The 20,111-nt window shown below is 41.9% G+C and overlaps 1 protein-coding gene across 10 annotated transcripts in view; it reads right to left on the bottom strand.

Moving 5' to 3' along the window:
- Positions 1-20,111, bottom strand: part of TRPM1 (transient receptor potential cation channel subfamily M member 1) — a 188,486-nt gene that overhangs the window by 12,498 nt on the left and 155,877 nt on the right. For 3 of the 10 annotated variants that reach the window (XM_060755791.2, XM_060755784.2, XM_060755788.2), the window contains 8 exons: positions 16,694-16,983; positions 13,114-13,342; positions 12,771-12,893; positions 12,541-12,672; positions 11,153-11,281; positions 8,646-8,897; positions 7,258-7,450; positions 119-139 (listed from right to left, as the gene is read on the bottom strand). In XM_060755791.2, the coding sequence (XP_060611774.2) occupies positions 119-139; positions 7,258-7,450; positions 8,646-8,897; positions 11,153-11,281; positions 12,541-12,672; positions 12,771-12,893; positions 13,114-13,342; positions 16,694-16,983 (1,369 nt within the window). The other 7 variants (XM_060755785.2, XM_060755790.2, XM_060755789.2 and 4 more) reach the window with 5 other exon arrangements.

Here is a 20,111-nt window from a genome sequence, read left to right as displayed (position 1 = left end):
AGGCAAGAGATACCTTTGGTTTGAGGCAGAGACAACAATAACACAATTCAATGGAAAGGGGAGGAAGTCATCGTTCACAAACATTTAATTGATTTGTCAACTCCCTGCAGAGACTTACGATTAATTTCCATGGCATAGACTGCACAGCATTCCGAAAGCATAGGAGAAGAGAGAAACATATTAAAAAGGGGGGCAGAGGTTGGAGAGAAAGCTGGCGTATAGTGCCTTGGCTGCCAGAAAAAGATAAGACTCTCAAATATTATAACAGGCAAGATACACGCTCTGGAACAATGGCTCCGTCAGGATTCCTGAATGGCCTGCCGTTTCCTCTTTCTCTCATTGTCTTTCCGAAACATTATGTACGGCGGCGAAATACAAAAGGCAAGCTGGCAGATGATCAGGCAAAATATCCGAGTAATTTCAAGTATGCATGAGTGACGCAGGATGAGTCTAAACACAAGTACAAAACACCACAAAGGACATTGCATGAGATGGAGGGACTCGCTGGTCCTAGGAAAAAGCAGATCCATGCCTCCTGGGTCTCACAGAAGGTCTTCATAGAGCAGGCATGGACAAACTTTGGCCCTCTAGATGTTTTGGATTATGATTTTCACAATTCCTAACAGCCTACCGGCTGTTAGGAATTGTGGGAGTCATAATCCAAAACATCTGGAGGGCCAAAGTTTGCCCATGCCTGTTATAGAAGGTCAAGAACTGGATTGGCCCAGTCTTGGACTGAAGATTGGCCACCTATTTCCAGCTCTGTGCCCCTCCAGTGTTTCACAACAACACCCCAATGCCAAGTCCTTCCAATTTGTAAACAAATCTTTCCCCAGACAATTGTAGCCTTGACCCAAAATACTCAAATGGCTCACAAACATAGAAATATGCACTGCTCTTGGTCCTCATAGCTGCCCTGTGTGACTAAACTAGGACATTAAGATCATTCAGGGAGGCCCTGCTCTCGGTCCCGCCTGCGTCACAAGTACGTTTGGTGGGGACGAGAGACAGGGCCTTCTTAGTGGTGGCCCCTCAGCTATGGAACACCCTTCCTATATCTCCTTCTGAACCATCTAGGACTTTAAGATCTTCTGGGGAGGCCCTGCTCTCAATCCCGCCTTCCTCGCAGATGTGTTTGGCGGGGACGAGAGACAGAGCCTTCTCAGTGGTGGCCCCTCAGCTACGGAACACCCTTCCTGTATCTCCTTATGAACCATCTAGGACTTTAAGATCGTCTGGGGAGGCCCTTCCTCGCAGATGCGTTTGGCAGGGACAAGGGACAGGGCCTTCTCAGTGGTGGCCCCTTGGCTATGGAACACCCTTCCTGTATCTCCTTATGAACCATCTAGGACTTTAAGATCTTCTGGGGAGGCCCTGCTCTTGATTCCGCCTTCCTCGCAGATGCGCTTGGCGGGGACGAGAGACAGAGCCTTCTCAGTGGTGGCCCCTCAGCTACGGAACACTCTTCCTACAGATATTAGATCGGCTCCCTCCCTGTTTGCATTTCGGAGGAAAGCGAAGACCTGGTTGTTCGAGCAGGCGTTTGAAAAGGCAATGTAACGAACAGAGGAATATGGAACAATTGGATGATGAGACTGGATCTTGATTTTAACTATGAGATGTTTTATTGATGTATAATGATTGTTATTATGCTACTGTTTTAATTGTTTAATTGACCTCACAACCTCTGAGGATACCTTGCCATAGATGCAGGCAAAACATCAGGAGAGAATGCTCCTAGAACATGGCCGTATAGTCCGAAAAACCTACAACAACCCAGTGATTCCAGCCATGAAAGCCTTCAACAATACATTAATAATAATGATGATGATGATACATTTACATTATTTTACTCTGTTATTATTACATTTTACTCTGTTATTATTACATTTATTAGTTTTCTCTCTTTAATAAGGTCTTGATGTACTGTCATTGTCGTTATTTTTGCTTATTATCTGATTTGCTTAGTTATTGTGGAGTTATGTTATTTTGTTTATTGTTTTGATTTGCTGTTATTGTGATGTTACGTTTTACTGTACTGTGTTTTGAGGCTTCGGCCTGTGTAAGCCGCATCGAGTCCTCCGGGAGATGCTAGCGGGGTACAAATAAAGTTAATAATAATAATAATAATAATAATAATAATAATAATAAGGTTTTCCTCTGACATTAACGCCCGTCGTTTCCGACTCTTGGGGGTTGGTGCTCATTTCTATTTCTAAGCTGAAGAGCCTGCGTTGTCCATAGACACCTTCAAGGTCATGTGGCTGGCATGACTGCTTGGAGCGTCGTTACCTTCCCGCCGGAGCAGTACCTATTGATCTACTCACATTTGCATGTTTTCGAACTGCTAGGTTGTCTAAGCTGGGGCTAACATCGGAAGCTCACCCTGCTTCCTGGATTCGAACTGGCAACCTTTCAGTCAGCAAGTTCAGCAGCTCAGTGGTTTAACCTATGCCCCCGGTGGCGCAGTGGGTTAAAAACTGGGGCTCCTATTATTATTACTATTTATTATTTTACTCCTTACTATTATTATTACATTTATTATTTTACTCTATTATTATTATTTTTACATTTATTTTTGCTCTATTATTATTATTATTATTATTATTATTATTATTATACATATTATTTTACTCTATTATTACTGTTATTACATTTCCATTACTTTACCTTATTATTATTATTATTATTATTATTATTATTATTATTGCATGTATTATTTTACTTTATTATTATTGTAAGGATATGTAAGCACATTTACATTGAAGCATTTGGTTGGAGGTGAACTATAAATCCCAGCCACTTTTGTTGTTGTTCATTCATTCAGTCGTCTCCGACTCTTCGTGACCTCATGGACCAGCCCACGCCAGAGCTCACTGTCGGCCGTCACCACCCTCAGCTCCTTCAAGGTCAGTCCAGTCACTTCAAGGATGCCATCCATCCATCTTGCCCTTGGTCGGCCCCTCTTCCTTTTGCCTTCCACTTTCCCCAGCATAATTGTCTTCTCTAGGCTTTCCCGTCTCCTCATGATGTGGCCAAAGGACTTCCACTTTGTCTCTAGTCTCCTTCCCTCCAATGAGCAGTCGGGCTTTCTTTCCTGGAGGATGGACTGGTTGGATCTTCTCGCAGTCCAAGGCACTCTCAGCACTTTCCTCCAGCACCACAGCTCAAAAGCATCGATCTTCCTTCGCTCAGCCTTCCCTAAGGTCCAGCTCTCACATCCGTAGGTGACTACAGGGAAGACCATGGCTTGGACTAGGCAATGGATCTTTGTTGCCAGTCTGATGTCTCTACTCTTCACTATTTTATCGAGACTGGACATTGCTCTCCTCCCAAGAAGGAAGCGTCTTCTGATTTCCTGGCCACAGTCTGCATCTGCAGTCATCTTTGCGCCTAGAAATACAAAGTCTGTCACGGCCTCCACATTTTCTCCCTCTATTTCCCAGTTGTCAATCATTCTTGTTGCCATAATCTTGGTTTTTTTGACGTTTAGCTGCAACCCGGCTTTTGCGCTTTCTTCTTTCACCTTGATGAGAAGGCTCCTCAGCTCCTCCTTGCTTTCGACCATCAGAGTGGTGTCATCTGCATATCTGAGGTTGTTAATGTTCCTTCCAGCCATTTTCACCCCAGATTTGCATTCCTCAAGCCCCGCACATCCTCGCATGATGTGTTCTGCATACAAGTTAAAAAGGTTGGGTGAGAGGATGCAGCCTTGCCGTATGCCTTTCCCAGTCTTGAACCACTCTGTTGTTCCGTGGTCAGTTCTGACTGTTGCTACTTGGTCCTTGGACAGATTCCTCAGGAGAGAGACAAGGGGGCTTGGTATGCCCATCCCACCAAGAACTTGCCACAATTTATTATGATCCACACAGTCAAAGGCTTTAGAATAGTCAATGAAGCAGAAGTAGATGTTTCTCTGAAACTCCCTGCCTTTCTCCATTCTCCAGCATCCGGATATTGGCAATCTGGTCTCTCGTTCCTCTGCCTTTTCTAAACCCAGCTTGAACATCTGACAGCTCTCGCTCCATGTCTTGCTGGAGTCTTCCTTGCAGGATCTTGAGCATTACCTTCCTGGCATGATGAGAAATAAAGGCCACTGTACGGAAGTTGGAGCAGTCTTTCGCATTTCCCTTTTTTGGTATGGGGATATAAGTTGATTTTTTTCCAGTCTGATGGCCATTCTTGTGTTTTCCATATTTGCTGGCATATGGCATGCATCACCTTGACAGCATCATCTTTTAAGATTTTAAACAGTTCAGCTGGGATCCCGTCATCTCCTGCTGCCTTATTAATTGTGTAATGTGTTAAGTTGTTAACTGTTTTTACACTGTTGCATTGAATTTTTGCTGTTCTTATTGGTTGTGAACCACTGTGAGTCGCCTTCGGGCTGAGAACAGCGGTATATAAGTAAAGTAAAGTAAATAAATAAATAAATAAGGCCCATTCAACCTCACTCCTCAGGACGTCTGGTTCTAATTCATTCACCACACCATCAAAACTATCCTCGATATTGTTATCCTTCCTATACAGATCTTCTGTATAGTCTCGCCACCTTCTCTTGATCTCTTCAGCTTCTGTTAGGTCCCTGCCATCTTTGTTTCTTATCATACCAATTTTGCCTGAAATTTACCTCCAATGTTTCTAATTGGAGCCACTACAACTCCCAAATGACAAAATTAATCCCCACCAGTATTCAAATTTGGGCGTATGGAGTGTTTTTGCCAAATTTGGTCCAATGAATGTAAATACATCCTGCATATCAGATATTTACATGACTATTCATAACAGTAGCAAAATGACAGCTATGGAAGTAGCAACGAAAATAATGTTATTGTTGGGGGTCACCACAACATGAGGAACTGCATGAAGGGGTTGCGGCATTAGGAAGGTTTAGAAATACTTCTTTAGCCAAACTACAACTCCTGCGATTCCATAGTATTGAGCTACTGCCATTAAAGTGGTGCCAAACTGCATCAATTCTACAGTATAGAAACCCTTTGTTTCAATGCTCTGGTTGTAATAAGACAAACCAAATGCTTTGAAGCTTCTGGAGATCAGGAATATTTGCTTAAAGAAAATTATTATACGTTAATATGGAAATGGTACCTAACAACAATAAGAATAGCAAATATTTTTTATTTTAAAAATATTCAAAAAATTGCTGGAGAGGATGTCAAGAATCAGGAACATATACACATATGTGGTGGCAATGTAAATATGTAAATACCATAGATACTCAAGTATAAGCCGACTCGAATATAAGTCGAGGCACCTCATTTTACAACAAAAAACTGGGAAAACAGATTGACTTGAGTATAAGCCGAGGGTGGGAAATGCAGCAGCTATTGGTAAATTCCCAAATAAAAATAGATACCAATAAAATTGCATTAATTGAGGCATCGGTAGGTTAAATGTTTTCGAATAAATAAGATAAGACTGTCCTCTGATTAAAGCATTATTCTAACCTTCTTCAGTAAAAAATATGTTTACACATCCTTCCAATAATAATAGAGTTAAATAATAAATATAATAATAATAGAGTAAAATAATGGAAATGTAATAATAACAGTAATAATAGAGTAAATAATAAATGTAATAATAATAATAAAGTGAAATGATTAATGTAATAATAACAATAATAAAGAATAAAATAATAAATATAATAATAATAGAGTAAAATGATTAATGTAAAATAATAATAATAATAATAATAATAATAGAGTAAAAAAACAAAAAACCTTGACTCGTGTATAAGACGAGGGAGACTTTTTCAGTCTAAAAAAAGGACTGAAAAACTAGACTTATACTTGAGTATATACAGTAATTTTGGGGGGAAAGTATTTAGAGAAATAGAAGATATAATGAACATTAAAATAGAAAGAAGTCCTAGTATAGCTTTATTATCATTATATAATAATGATATAATAATAAGCAATTGAAAAAAGAGGATAAAGATGCGATAACAAATTTATTAACAATAGCAAGACTGCTTATAGCAAGGAACTGGAAAAAAAGAAATAAATATATAAATAGAGGAGTGGTACAAGGAAGTATGGAAATTGGCAATAAATGATAAGCTGACGTGTATATTAAAAGTTAAAAGAGGTATATGGAAACAAAGTGATTTTGATGATGTATGGAGAAAAGTTATTGAAAAAAGATTTTAAAAATGAAGGAAAGTTACCTCCACAAGAAGAATTGAAATTTTGGACAGACGATACGTAAAAGCCGTGGCTTGGGGGGGGGGGGGATAGATAATATGTATAAGCAGAAAAATAACAATAGATGCCAAAAGTTAAAGCATGGTAGGTTGTATTGAATAATAGATACCTGCTGTAAAACAAACAATGTATAACAAATGTATTGAATCATGATAAAATTATATATATATATATATATATATATATATATATATATATATATATTAGGGCTGGGCGGTTTCGTTTCGTAATTTCGTAATTCGTTAAAAATTCCTTATTTTTTTTGGATAACGAAGCGATATTGAACCATTCAGGAGCAACTAAAAAACGAAACGAATCTTTCCAATTCGTTTCGTAATTGTTTCGTAATTGTTTCGGAATTGATTCGTTATTGATTCGTTATTGATTCGTTATTGATTCGTAAATGTTTCGTTATTATTTCCGCATGTCTGGTGCAAGTTTTAGGGTTGCTGTTTGTTTTCTCAGTGAAAAAAAATATAATTATCACACCAACAGTCAACAACAGAGGGAGAAGGAAGTTTCAGAAGTTTTTTTAGCGTATTGCGCGATCGCGGCTGCCATTAACGAATCGATTCGTAATCGATTCGTAATTGGTTCGTAATTTCCAAAATTTCGTAAATATCGAACTTTTTTTTAAGGAAAATTTCGGAATTCTTTTAAATAACGAAACGCAAAAACCCCCTAAAAACGAATCAAGTTTAGAAACAAATTTTTCCGTGGTTGCCCAGCCCTAATATATATATATATATATATATATATATATATATATATATAAAAGGAATATTTGCTTAGAAGAGTGACGGAATTTCACATGTTCTTCTGTTTTTGTTGTGTTTTTCCTTTGCTCCCCTCCCCCCCCCCCAAAGAACCACACGGCTTTTTCCTAAAGCATTGCCATCGTGGAGGAAGATGACCCAGCTTGCCACAAAGACACAAACGAGGCTACGAGAATAATGCCGTTTCCAAATTAAAGCAAGAGGAGGTCGATTAATTTGGATGTGATCATCTGCCTCCGAAACAGGAAACCGAATCTTACTATGAACTCTGCTCTTACGGTCTATCTGGTCAGCAAACACCTCTCCGTAGATCATCCAGTAAGGCATGTAGAAGATGTTGCGGGCCAGGCGCCAAGAGGGCTCCTCGTCGGGGTGAAGGATGGCCTGCCGGGCGACTCCAAAGCTCATCAGGACCACCAGCATAATCACCACGAAGTACAGCATATCGATCATCTGCGGGGAGAAAACCAACAACCTTTTCCCTTATTTATTTATTTATTTATTTATTTATTCACAACATTTATATGCCACCCTTCTCACCCCGAAGGGGACTCAGAGCGGCTTACAAGTAAAAAGTAAATACAACATATTATATTATTACCATAGCACAATATTAATATTATATATTACATTGTACTATAACATTATCCTGTAATATTATTAGAAATATTACATCTATATAAATAAAAATGTAATGTTCATTTGTGGGATTAATAGAACATAAAAACCAGTGGGCCAATTGACACCAAATTTGGACAGCATACACCTAACAACCCAATGTATGTCCTTCACTAAAAAAAATTGATTTTGTCATTTGGAAGTTGTCGTTGCTGGGATTTATAGTTCACCTACAATCAAAGAGCATTCTGAACCACCAATTATGGCATTAAACCAAACGTGGCACACAGGACTCCCATGATCAACAGAAAACACTAGAAGGGTTTGTTGGGCATTGACCTTGAGTTTGGGAGTTGTAGTTCACCTCCATCCCGAGAGCACTTTGGACTCAAACAATGGTGGATCAGGACCAAACTTGGCACAAATATTCCATATGCCCAAATATGAATACAGATGGAGTTTGGGGGAAATAGACCTTGACATTTGGGATTTGTAGTTACTGGGATTTATAGTTCTATAATCAAAGAGCATTCTAAATCCCACAAACGACAGAATTGGAACAAATTTCCCACACAGAACCCCCATGACCAACAGAAAATACTTAAGGCCATCCAGTCCAACTCCTTCACCAGGGCAAGAAAATGTAATCAGAGCCCTTCTGACAAAGAGCCATCCAGCCATAGATATAGATAGATATGATTCACACATAGAGAGATATAGTATCATAGATTTGAAAGAGACCCCTAAAGAAGGACACTGATATGTTGCATGTTCCAGGGTGGGCAACCCAGACACTCTCCACATCAACACTGACAAAGAAACAGCAAGAAATACTGTTTACCCACAAGCATAAGGAGATCGAATATATTAGAAACCAACACTTTCTCATTACTTTATTTTCCAGATCAACAGACTGGGCCACAGCAACGCCTGGCAGGGGATGGCTAGTTTAAAATATATAATTATACTTCCATTATACACCTTTTCAAAAATGCAAACTATCTCTCCTGGTTTTCGCAGAGCTACGTACCATTTTTCCAATCATCATGACGTAAGGTCCCAAATACTTATTCACGCCAAAGATGTCCAGGACTCGGATGTACCAGAAGATGATGTCCACGCAGTAGATGACTCTCCCGTATCCCATGTAAGGCTGGTTCTGCAAGCGAAGGATGGCCCCGATGATGAACACGGAAATGGCCACCAGGTCAGTGATGTTCCAATATTCCTGCAGCCACACTTTGATTTTCTGGCTAAGTTTACCAGGTTCTGACATCAGGATCTGAAAACAAGGCAATGGGGAGACAGAACAGGAGGAGGAGGAGAAACAGAAAAAGAGAGTATCTGTGAATCCTAGAATCCTAGAGTTGGAAGAGACCTCATGGGCCATCCAGTCCAACCCCATTCTGCCAAGAAGCAGGAATATTGCATTCAAATCACCCCTGACAGATGGCCATCCAGCCTCTGCTTAAAAGCTTCCAAAGAAGGAGCCTCCACCACACTCCGGGGCAGAGAGTTCCACTGCTGAACGGCTCTCACAGTCAGGAAGTTCTTCCTCATGTTCAGATGGAATCTCTTTTCTTGTAGTTTGAAGCCATTGTTCCATTGCATCCTAGTCTCCAAGGAAGCAGAAAACAAGCTTGCTCCCTCCTCCTCCCTGTGGCTTCCTCTCACATATTTATACATGGCTATCATATCTCTTCTCAGCCTTTTCTTCTTCAGGCTAAACATGCCCTGCTCTTAAGTCACAGGGCTTGTTCTCCAGACCCTTGATACAATTTGTTAGCAAGAAAGAGAACTTTGAAGAACTTTGTGTCAGAAATACAGTATTGAAAATTAACTATATATCTATATAAATAAAAATGTAAAGTTCATTTGTGATATTAACAGAACTCAAAAACCACTGGGGGAATTGACACCAAATTTGGACAGAACACAGCATTCAGAGCAATCTATGTCCTGCACTCAAAAAAATTTCTCCAAAAAACAGTAAGACCTTAAATTTTAAAAGAGAACACTGTGCAGGCGTCCAAACCCATTCTCTCCCTCCCTCCACCCCTGCCACACGAGCACAGCCAGCGTGAGAGGCACCAACGGCATGCCCAACCGGCAAAAAGGCGAGAAGGCGCTCCGCAGCCATGGCAGAGACCAGGGGCGGTGCTGGGTGCTGGGTGCCTGCTCCATGCCTGGCTCTGAGGATCCTTCCTCCCAGCGCCCAGGCAAGAGGTCAAGAAGGGAAGGAAGGGAAGCGGCAGAGAGGAATGGAGAAAGAGAAAGAGGGAGGGAAAGAAAGCAGGAAAGAGAGAAGGAGGGATGGAAGCGAAGAGCAAAGGAAGGAAAGGGAGAGAAGGAAGAAAGGAGAGAAAAGAGAAGAGAAGAGAAGAGAAGAGAAGAGAAGAGAAGAGAAGAGAAGAGAAGAGAAGAGAAGGGGGAGGAAAGAGAGAAGGAAAGGAAAAAAAGGAAGGAATGAAGGAAAGAAGGAGAGAAGAAAGGAAGGCGAGAGAAAAAGAGGGATGGAAGGTTGGCCACAGCACCTACTAACCCAAGGAGTGACCATCACTCAAAAAAATTAAGTTTGTTATTTGGGAGTTGTAGTTCCTGGGATTTATAGTTCACCTACAATGCTGAGGCATTCTGGGAGCTGTAGTTTTCTAGTACGCTGGGTATAAAATTAAAATAATAATAAGATTAAAAACTACAGCTCCCAGAATGCCTCAGAGAGCCCATCCCAGGCACACCACAGCCCTTGGGGGTCTCTCTCTCTCTTGCTCCTCCTCACCGGTAGAGCCTTTTGGTGTGGAGGGCCTTGGGCTCCCCTCCTCCTCTGCCGCTTCCTCCTCCTCCGCTGCCTTGTCTCACGGCGGCCTCCCGGATGGGCTCCCCGTCCTTCCTCCCTACCTGGCTGCCATTTCTTTATTTATTTATTTGCAGTATTTATGTACTGCTTTTCTCCCTTGTTGGCGCACGGGCCCCTGGACTGCTTCCCGCGCTGCCTCCGGAAGAGCCTCCTGCATTGCTCAGGCCGGTCTCCTCCTTCCTGGCCCCAGCCCCACTCCACCACCATTGCGCCTCTGCCTCCCATCCCCACCAAGCCTCGCAAGAAGTGCCTCTTCTCCCGCGAGACAATGCCTATTTTGTGTTTAAAAGCTGGTGTCACCTTATAGCCCCAGTCGCCTTGTATTCTGGAATATACGGTACATCCAATTGATCTCCACATGTGATCTTTACTGGCAATGTGGACTGAGGGATGAAGCCATAAGGAAAGCGTTGCCGTCCCCCAAGAAGAATTCTGCTGTTCCTAAATGAAAATTTCCTTCTGCTTTGTCTGTCCTCCATAAATATTTCCCTTTATGGATCCCAATAGAGCCTGATGTGTCTCCCCAAAAGTCTGGCTTTTTGTATGACAAATCACTTTGGGAGGGACAAAGGCTGGTTGAGGGTAGAAGAGGGATGGAAAGAAATTTTGAAGGCGCTTGATATCCTCAAAGGAGGTATCCCTGTTGATGAAGCCAAGCACTGCTATGATTGCGAACTCACCTCTCTCACTTTCTCTAAAGCCAAGGTCACAATGTAGGAGATGACAATCCATTCTTGGAGCGACGGCCACCGGTCCATCCGCACCAGGATGATATAGTTGAACATCATTAAGTAGCCCAGGTATGCAATCTGGGGGAATGCCAGAAGAGATGTTATGAGCTAATGTTATCCTCCCCTCCCTGCCTGTTGGCTTCCAAAACAGTTCCACTTTCACACTCTGTCTCAGCACCAGCATCTTGCTCCTAAGCCCCCTCTGTTCTCTCAGCTACAGAATAGGCTGGGTTGATCCCCCGCCCCAAAAAAGGTTTAAAACTCATTTCAAATGTAGTGATTCAATTCTAAAGTCAATTCTGATTTTCACAGAAAATGTTTTCAAAACTTTTCTAAACTTCTGAGAAAGTGTTATTTCCTGTTTCAATGGGTGATCTTTACTTTGAAAGTAGTTGTTTTACTCCAGAAGTGGGGAATAGCAAGTGGAGAAAATTCCTTCCGTCTCTGGTTTAAAACAGGCTTCTTTGGCTTGAGCTGAGGCCAGGGACCAGAAGCGGGGGGGGGGGGGGGGGGGAGCAAGTGGAGGAAATTCCTTCCTTCTCTGGTTTAAAACTGACTTTAGCTGAAGCCAGGAAATTCCTTCCTTCTCTGCTTTAGAACTGGCTTTTCTGGCTTTAAAACTGGCTTCTCTGGCTGGAGCCGAGGTCAGGGAATTCCTTCTTTCTCTGGTTTAAAACTGGCTTCTCTGGCTGGAGCCAAGGTCAGGGAATTCCTTCTTTCTCTGGTTTAAAACTCACTTTTCTGGCTTGAGCCACGGCCAGGAAATTCCTTCCTTCTCTGGTTTAAAACTGGTTTCTCTGGCTTGAGCTGAAGTCAGGAATTCCTTCTTTCTCTGTTTTAAAACTCGCTTCTCTTGCTTGAGCCGCGGCCAAGAAATTCCTTCCTTCTCTGGTTTAAAACTGGCTTCTCTGGCTTGTTCCGAGCCAGGGACCAGAAGCAGGGAAAAGCTGAATCATTTCCAACTCACTTCCTGAGTCATAACAAAAATGGTGGAAAAAACTTTGGAAGGGCAAAGGGACTTCTAGTTTTTTAAAAAGCTTTGATATCACTTCAAAAAGGTAATTTTAACGAAATTATTATGAGCAACAAGTCGTCCGAGCAACTCTATCCATGCCTACTACAGAACCATCTTGCTCTAAACCCCCCTCTGTTTGCTCACCTACAGAATCATCAGGCCCTGAACACCCAAACCCTTCATCTTCATCTGGCTGAAACACAACATGTAGAAGTTGTCATTCAAAAAGCTATTTTTTCCACTTTGGAACATCATTCCCAATTACAGAATTTGCATTGGTCAGTTGAAAGCGACATTAAAATGGGATATAGTTGTGGCTTACTGTGTAAAACCAAAATTTCACAATAGGGGCATTGTAGAATTCATAGATCTTCGTCCCAATGGGAAGGCTCTTTTGCTTTTTGTTTCCATCTTCCTCATCTCCCTTTCGGGAACCTGTGTCAACATTGGCATCCTACAAGAGAAGCAAGTCAGCCAATAATTCACTTTCGTTCAATGATTCTGTGTAGGAAAACCCCATAAAGGCTGCTCTGAGAAAGAGTCCATACTAACCGCGTTGTCCTCCTCCTTTTCTTTCCCAACTTCGTTCTCCTTTGATGTTTGATAGGAGTAGTCATCGCAGGTGCGGAACTCCAGGAACAAGATGGTGGGTGGAAACAGGATGCCCATTATGACCTGGAGAAGGAGAGGAGGAGGCTTCTTCACTATGGAGCACCAGGAAATATCCTGAGAATATCTCCTTCATTTATATGTTTTACTTCCATAGTATGTTGTTCGGAGACACGTCCCACCCCTTACCCAGTCAAGATTGAGGTCAAAAGGCAACAACAGTGATGTTCAAGTTAAGAGTATCCTTTGCCATTCACATCTGCAGGAGATACCAGTTGGACGTTACCTTAAGACCCGGGTTCTTCCGCATGCGCAGCCTCCCCATCCACATGTCTGTCAACAACATCTGGCTGCAAGTGTGGGCAATGAAGTCCCGGTGCTTGGCAGCCACAGCCAGCTTCAAACAAGTAGAGTTGCTCCAGTTTTTCAGCTCGTACGTCAGGAGCTTCATGGCCACCTGCTCATCATGCTTATAGGACTGGTCCAGCAGTTCCACGGCCAACTGGCCAAAGTCCCTGCAGAAAAGAAGAAGTGGAAAAGAATCAGACACAACAACCAGGTCTATCTATATCAGAGATGGGCAACTACTTAGTGGTCAGCAGCCCTCGAGCCCTCCCTTAGCCACACATCCCTACAGCAAGAACCTATATGTTCATGTTTCTCTGTACTCCCAAAATGGTGGCACGAAGTGGCATTGTATGACTTCCTGTCACAATTTTGAGAGGGATTGCTGAAGGTATTGAACTGTTACTACAGTTCTTGGTGTAGAGATGGCTCATGCTTGTGTGCTTGTTTTTTCTTGGTTGGTTTCTATGTTGGGATACCATCTTCCATTGTCTTCACCCCAATCCAAGGGTTCAATGAAGCCGTTGGCTGCTACTGGAATTACTTGTTTTAGATCGCACTCCTACCAACGACTGCGAGGGGACGTGAAAGGGCTGGGATATGTGTCTTCCATAGGTGACCTCCTGCATCACTAACCACCAACAAAGTTTATTCTACTAAATGGTGTGAATATTCAACACCTAAGTCTTGGGTGTTGGAAATGAAACAATGCTTAATGTCATTATGAAATATGATATATGGTTTGGCTGAATTGTATGTAAGAGAGATGGATGGACTAATTTGGCTGAAGACACCATTTTAAATAATTAAATGCCTGCTGGACTGTAATTAAAAGTTGCTAAACTGCCCACATTGATAAGAACTGTGACAAATGTGTTTACATCTGTTTATCAGAGACAATGGTTCATTAAGTTAAGGAAATATTTACAATGTTAAGAATGTTAAGTCAACACAAGCCTTATGTTTATCAACACAAATTACAAAGAGTCAACATCTGCCAGGAAATTGAGATCATCATCATCATCATCATTTAATTACTTATTAATCGCCCTCCATCCAAGATGCTCTAGGCAATTTATAAGCTAAAATTGTAAAGGATAAAAATACATACATACAGAGATGAAGCCAGGTTTTCTCAGGATAAAAAAACATCTTATCATTGATTTACAACTTTGGGACAACATCAGCAGAAATACTGCTATATAAAAGACCTTATTACAATCCAAAACTTGAGACAGACAGAGACGCTGCTCACCCACTATGCTCTGCTCCATTGGGAAAGAGAGAGATAGTGTACTTTTGGAATGTCAGATTTCCAATGGAACACAGTCTACACTTTTCTTCCTTTTTCCAAGGGAAGAGGAAGGAGCATGATTTTGGAGTCTTGGATTTTGTGCAGGGAGTCAGCTTTTTCTGTAGCGAAAACACAGATCTGATCCTTAGCATTGTGCTATGGGAAAGGATACATTTTGGAGTTTAGAAGTTATGGAACTATGCGTTGGGAGATTTGCAATGATGGCCTAACAGATGTTCTTCATGGAGGAAGAATGGTGAAATGGTGATGTATAAATGAGGATGGATTAATGTATATGGATGGATGATGGCCAAAGGCCCTCTTCCGCTATGATTGGCCAGCCTCTCAGCCAAGGGGAGGGCTGTTTCTGAGACTCCAAGTGAGGGAGGGGAGAGCAGGCATGCTTGGTGCATGGCAGCATGGTGTGCATGTGTGGGCAAGGGAGAGCATACGAGGTTGGAGGGAGGCCCGTGCTAGCAAGTCCTTTCAAGGCATGGGGGGGGGGGGGGTCTGTCTACAACTCCCAAATGTCAAGGTCTGTTTTCTCCAAACTCCACCAGTGTTCAAATTTGGACATATTGAATATTTGTGCCAAGTTTGGTCCTGCTCCATCATTGTTTGGGTTCGCAGTGCTCTCTAGATGTAGGTGAACTACAACTCCAAAATTCAAGATCAATGCCCACCAAACCCTTCCAGTATTTTCTGTTGAACCAAAAGTGTGCCAAGTTTGGTTCAATTCCATTGTTTCTGGAGTTCAGAATGCTCTTTGATTCTAAGTTAACTATAAGTTCTAGCAACTGCAACTCCCAAATGACAAAAGCAACCCTCCCCCCAACCTCACCAGTATTTAAATTTGGGCGTATCTGGTGCCAAATTTGGTCAGTGAATGAAAATACATCCTGCATATCAGGTATTTACATTATGATTCATAACAGTAGCAAATTGAGTTATGAAGTAGTAACCAAAACAATATTATGGTTGGGGGTCACCACAACATGAGGTACTGTATTAAGGGGTTGCGGCATCAGGAAGGCTGAGGAACACTGCTTTAAAGTTATTGAAAAATTATTCAGAGACCTCACACCTCTGAGGATGCTTGCCATAGATGCAGGCGAATCGTCAGGAGAAATGCCTCTAGAACATGGCTCTATAGCCCGAAAAAACCCACAAGAACCTATTATTCATAATGTTAGCACTGAAGAGTGCTACATAATGGTGGGCAGTGATCTCAAGAATGGTGGGCAGTGATCTCAAGAATCCACCCTCTATGCCAGCATTTTTCAACCTGGGGGTTGGGACCCCTGAGGGGGTCGTGAGGAGATGTCAGAGGGGTCACCAAAGACCCATCAGAAAATACAGTGTTTTCTGCTGGTCTTTGGGGTTCTGAGTGGGAAGTTTGGCCCAATTCTATCGTTAGTGGGGTTCAGAATTCTCTTTTATTGCAGGTGAACTATAAATCCCAACAACTACAACTCCCAAAGGTCATGGTTTATTTTCCCCAAACTCCACCAGTGTTCACATTTGAGCATATTCAGTTTGGTCCAGATCCATCATTGTTTGAGTCCACAGTGCTCCCTGGATTTAGGTAAACTACAACTCCAAAACCCAAGGGCAATGCCCACCAAACCCTTATAGTGGTCATGGGAGTTCTGTGTGTCAATGAATTCCATCATTGGTGGAGTTCAGAATGCTCTTTGATTGTAGGTGAACTATAAATCCCAAGAACTACAACTCCCAAATGAAAAAATCAACCCCCCCCCCAAAAAAAACCCCCCACCAGAATTAAAATTTGGATGTATCAGGCATTTGTGCCAAATGTGGTCCTGTGAATGAAAATATAACCTGCATATTAGGTATTTACATTACGATTCATAACAGTAGCAAAATTACAGTAGCAATGAAAATAATGTTATGGTTGGGGGTCACCACAACATGAAGAACTGTATTAAGGGGTCTCGCCATTGGGAAGGTTGAGAATGACTGCTCTATGCCTACTTATCCTGAACCCTTTGAGATGGAAACTGATACTCTTAGGCATCTTTCTCACCCTCTTCTTCTCATGAGTCCTCTCTTGTCCTTCCAAGATGGACCTAGGTTAGATCAGCACCCCAAGTAACTTTCCTATCTTAGAATGGAGGTCCCACAAGAAAGCTTAGGTCTTTCCTTCCATCTCTAACTGCCACAGACACTCTAACATCAGGGACTCTACAAGAGAATCCCGTCTCACTTGGAGTTGTTGTCCAAGTCTTGGGAGATATCGTCCACCAGCTCGCTCTCCGAAGACTCGTGGGCCATGGCTTTGTAGAGTTTGCAGGCTACCAGCGCCTTGGCCATGGACTCCTCTCCCCGCTGCCAGAGGAAGAGGGCCATCTTCTGCCGCTTCATCAGCACGGCCCACACCATCAGCTCATGGAAGGGGTACTTGAAACGGCTGACCTCCGGGTCGTCCACGTCAATGTCAATCTCCTCCTCCTTTTTCTTCTTCTTCTTCTTCCCTTTGGTTGGAGGCTCATCGTCCTAGAAAGGAGGAAGTGAATTAAGGTCCCCTCAAATGTACTGTTTTACGATGCCACAAATGTGTAAGCACCAAGAAAGAGCTGCAGGCAAATGCATAATGGGAAGTCCATGCATTGTCGTTTAGTTGTAAACAAAATCAGGAAAGATTAGCATGCAAAATCATAGTGCGTGTGAGTTACTGATATAAGCATACCACTAACAGGGCCTCTAACAGTGACGCCCCATTTAATAACTGAAGTTTACTTGGGTAAGAGAGATTTTCCATAGCAAACGCATCAGGGGTCACTCTGCAGATTTCCATTGTGGCTGCTAGGGTTTGCCTTTGTGCAATGAAATCTGGACCGAATTATTACTTGGCAAATGGTATTACAGATCGAGTATGTGTTGGAGTTCAGCCTGTGATTGTGTTTCAGGATCAGAATGCTTTGGATGTGGGAAGTTATGTCAAAGAATTTCAAGATGGCAATGGTTTGGTCAATGATCCTGATGCATAGAAGGACGAGGAGATCCCTGTGCAAAGTGCCATTTTCCATTAGAATGTCCCTGAAGGGTGTGGGGATGATAGTGTATTCCCTGAATTATTACCACAGAGTTCTCAGTATTTGGGGCTTGAAAACAACTGGGCACCTGGCCCAGCTGCAAAACTTAATGAGCAAATAGATAGGAGGCAGGAGATTAGTCAAAACGGGCAGACCGAACAGTGCCTTCGGTGGTCTGCCAGAATCTGACAGAAAAAGATAAAGCAAAACCAATTTCTGAGTGCTGGGGATAGCTTAACAAGGGAATATAAGTTCCAAGTATGGGAAATATAGTTAGATGAAGCATAATTTAGAATCAAGTGTAGTTCGTGTCCTTGTTTCATGGAAGCCTTGCTGGGAAGATTCTTGCCTAAGTATTTCTTGTTTCATGGTTTGGATTCTTGGATTGTATGAATGCATACTCATGCCTTGGATTAATGTTTCCTGGTTTTCTGAATTATATTAGAGAAGAGTGGACTTTGTTTTTATGGACTTTGCTGAACTTTACCCTGGACTATTTTTGCTCCTGTTTATCTTTTTACCTAATTGGATTTATCTATTTCTTTTAAGTGCTTCTTACTTGCTGCTTTTTAATTATCTTCAATAAAATGATTGTTTTCCAATCAACGGTGTGGTGTTTACAGTCAGAGGGATTTTCCTGTCCTGGAGTGCAACAGTATGTCATATCCTAAATGCCTGGGAACAGATGTGTTCCGTATTTCAGATGTATTTTGGACTAGCCATACCCGGCCACAAGTTGCTGTGGCCCTCAGAAAACAGAAGATTTCCAATTCAAATGAGGGAGTGGGAACAGATGTGGAACAAAAAATTAAAATATACATATGCAACGGACTTAAAAAAAACTGGATAAAAATGTTCCATAGATGGCATATCACGCCTAAACAACTTGCTAAAATGTATGAAACAGTTTCTGATAAGTGTTGGAAATGTTCAGGACAAGTGGTGGACTTGTAAAGAAGCAGTAAAGTTTTGGAGGGTAATTCATGAAGAGACGCAAAAGATCTTAAAAAGAACTTTTACAAGAAAACCAGAGTATTACTTATTAGGCTTTACAGATTTGGATGTACAACTGATGGAACAAGAGGATAAACTTTTTACATATATTACGACCGCTGCTAGAATTGTTTTTGCTAGAGAGTGGAAGCAAGATTCAGTACCACCTGTACAGGATTGGGTGGAAAAAAATCAGAGAAATAAAAGACATGGACGAATTGACTTTTTTGTTGAAGAACAATACAGGCACTATAATAAAAAGAACGAATTGGGACAATCTTCATGACTCTCTGGACAATTTGCAAAAATAAAAAACAAGGGAGACAAGTTTATTATCTTTAATAAAATTTTATATATATATTTGAATAATAAAAATATTTTATCCAAGAAGATGGAATGGAAGTCACCCTTTTGTGTGTGTGTATTTTTGTAGTTTATATCTTTTTTTAAATCTTTTTTTTTAGGGTTTATTTAGGATGTCCTTTTTACTTTACTGGCCTTTCCCTTTCTCTTTTTTTCTTCACTTTTCTATACCTTATTGTTCTCACTCTTTCATTGTATTCTATATAAAAATTTAATAAAATTTCTTAAAAAAAAAGAAAGAAAAGAAAACAGAAGATTTCCAAACATGGAGCAATCTGGGCTAGGAAACGCCTCCCACCAAAGGTTTCCTTCTGGCTTTAAGGTGCAAGGCTAGTCAGAGGTAATCCAGGTGGGGAACTGCAACATTCACACTTAGCTCAAGTAGAAATTGAGGGGGATGGGGCCAGGGAGTCGTTTTCATCCATGGACTGTAATGTCTTTTCGTTTTTTTGGGGAGCGACTTGAAAAACTGCAAGTTGTTTCTGGTGTGAGAGAATTGGCCGTCTGCAAGGACGTTGCCCAAGGGACGCCAGGATGTTTTGATGTTTTACCATCCTTGTGAGAGGCTTCTCTCACATCCCCGCTTTTCTCATTAACCCTCTTCTCCACCAGGGGCTGCTGTTGAGGCTGGCCAATCAGAAACCATATGCAAATTTCCTTCTCTCACATCCCCGCTTTTCTCATTAACCCTCTTCTCCACCAGGGGCTGCTGTTGAGGCTGGCCAATCAGAAACCATATGCAAATTTCCTTCTCTCACATCCCCGCTTTTCTCATTAACCCTCTACTCCACCAGGGGCTGCTGTTGAGGCTGGCCAATCAGAAACCATATGCAAATTTCCTTCTCTCACATCCCCGCTTTTCTCATTAACCCTCTACTCCACCAGGGGCTGCTGTTGAGGCTGGCCAATCAGAAACCATATGCAAATTTCCTTCTCTCACATCCCCGCTTTTCTCATTAACCCTCTACTCCACCAGGGGCTGCTGTTGAGGCTGGCCAATCAGAAACCATATGCAAATTTCCTTCTCTCACATCCCCGCTTTTCTCATTAACCCTCTACTCCACCAGGGGCTGCTGTTGAGGCTGGCCAATCAGAAACCATATGCAAATTTCCTTCTCTCACATCCCCGCTTTTCTCATTAACCCTCTACTCCACCAGGGGCTGCTGTTGAGGCTGGCCAATCAGAAACCATATGCAAATTTCCTTCTCTCACGTCCCCGCTTTTCTCATTAA

This window comes from Anolis sagrei, chromosome 9 (assembly GCF_037176765.1).
Source record: "Anolis sagrei isolate rAnoSag1 chromosome 9, rAnoSag1.mat, whole genome shotgun sequence".
In the NCBI taxonomy this organism is placed as follows: domain Eukaryota; kingdom Metazoa; phylum Chordata; class Lepidosauria; order Squamata; family Dactyloidae; genus Anolis; species Anolis sagrei.
This window is presented reverse-complemented; position numbering and strand designations above follow the sequence as displayed.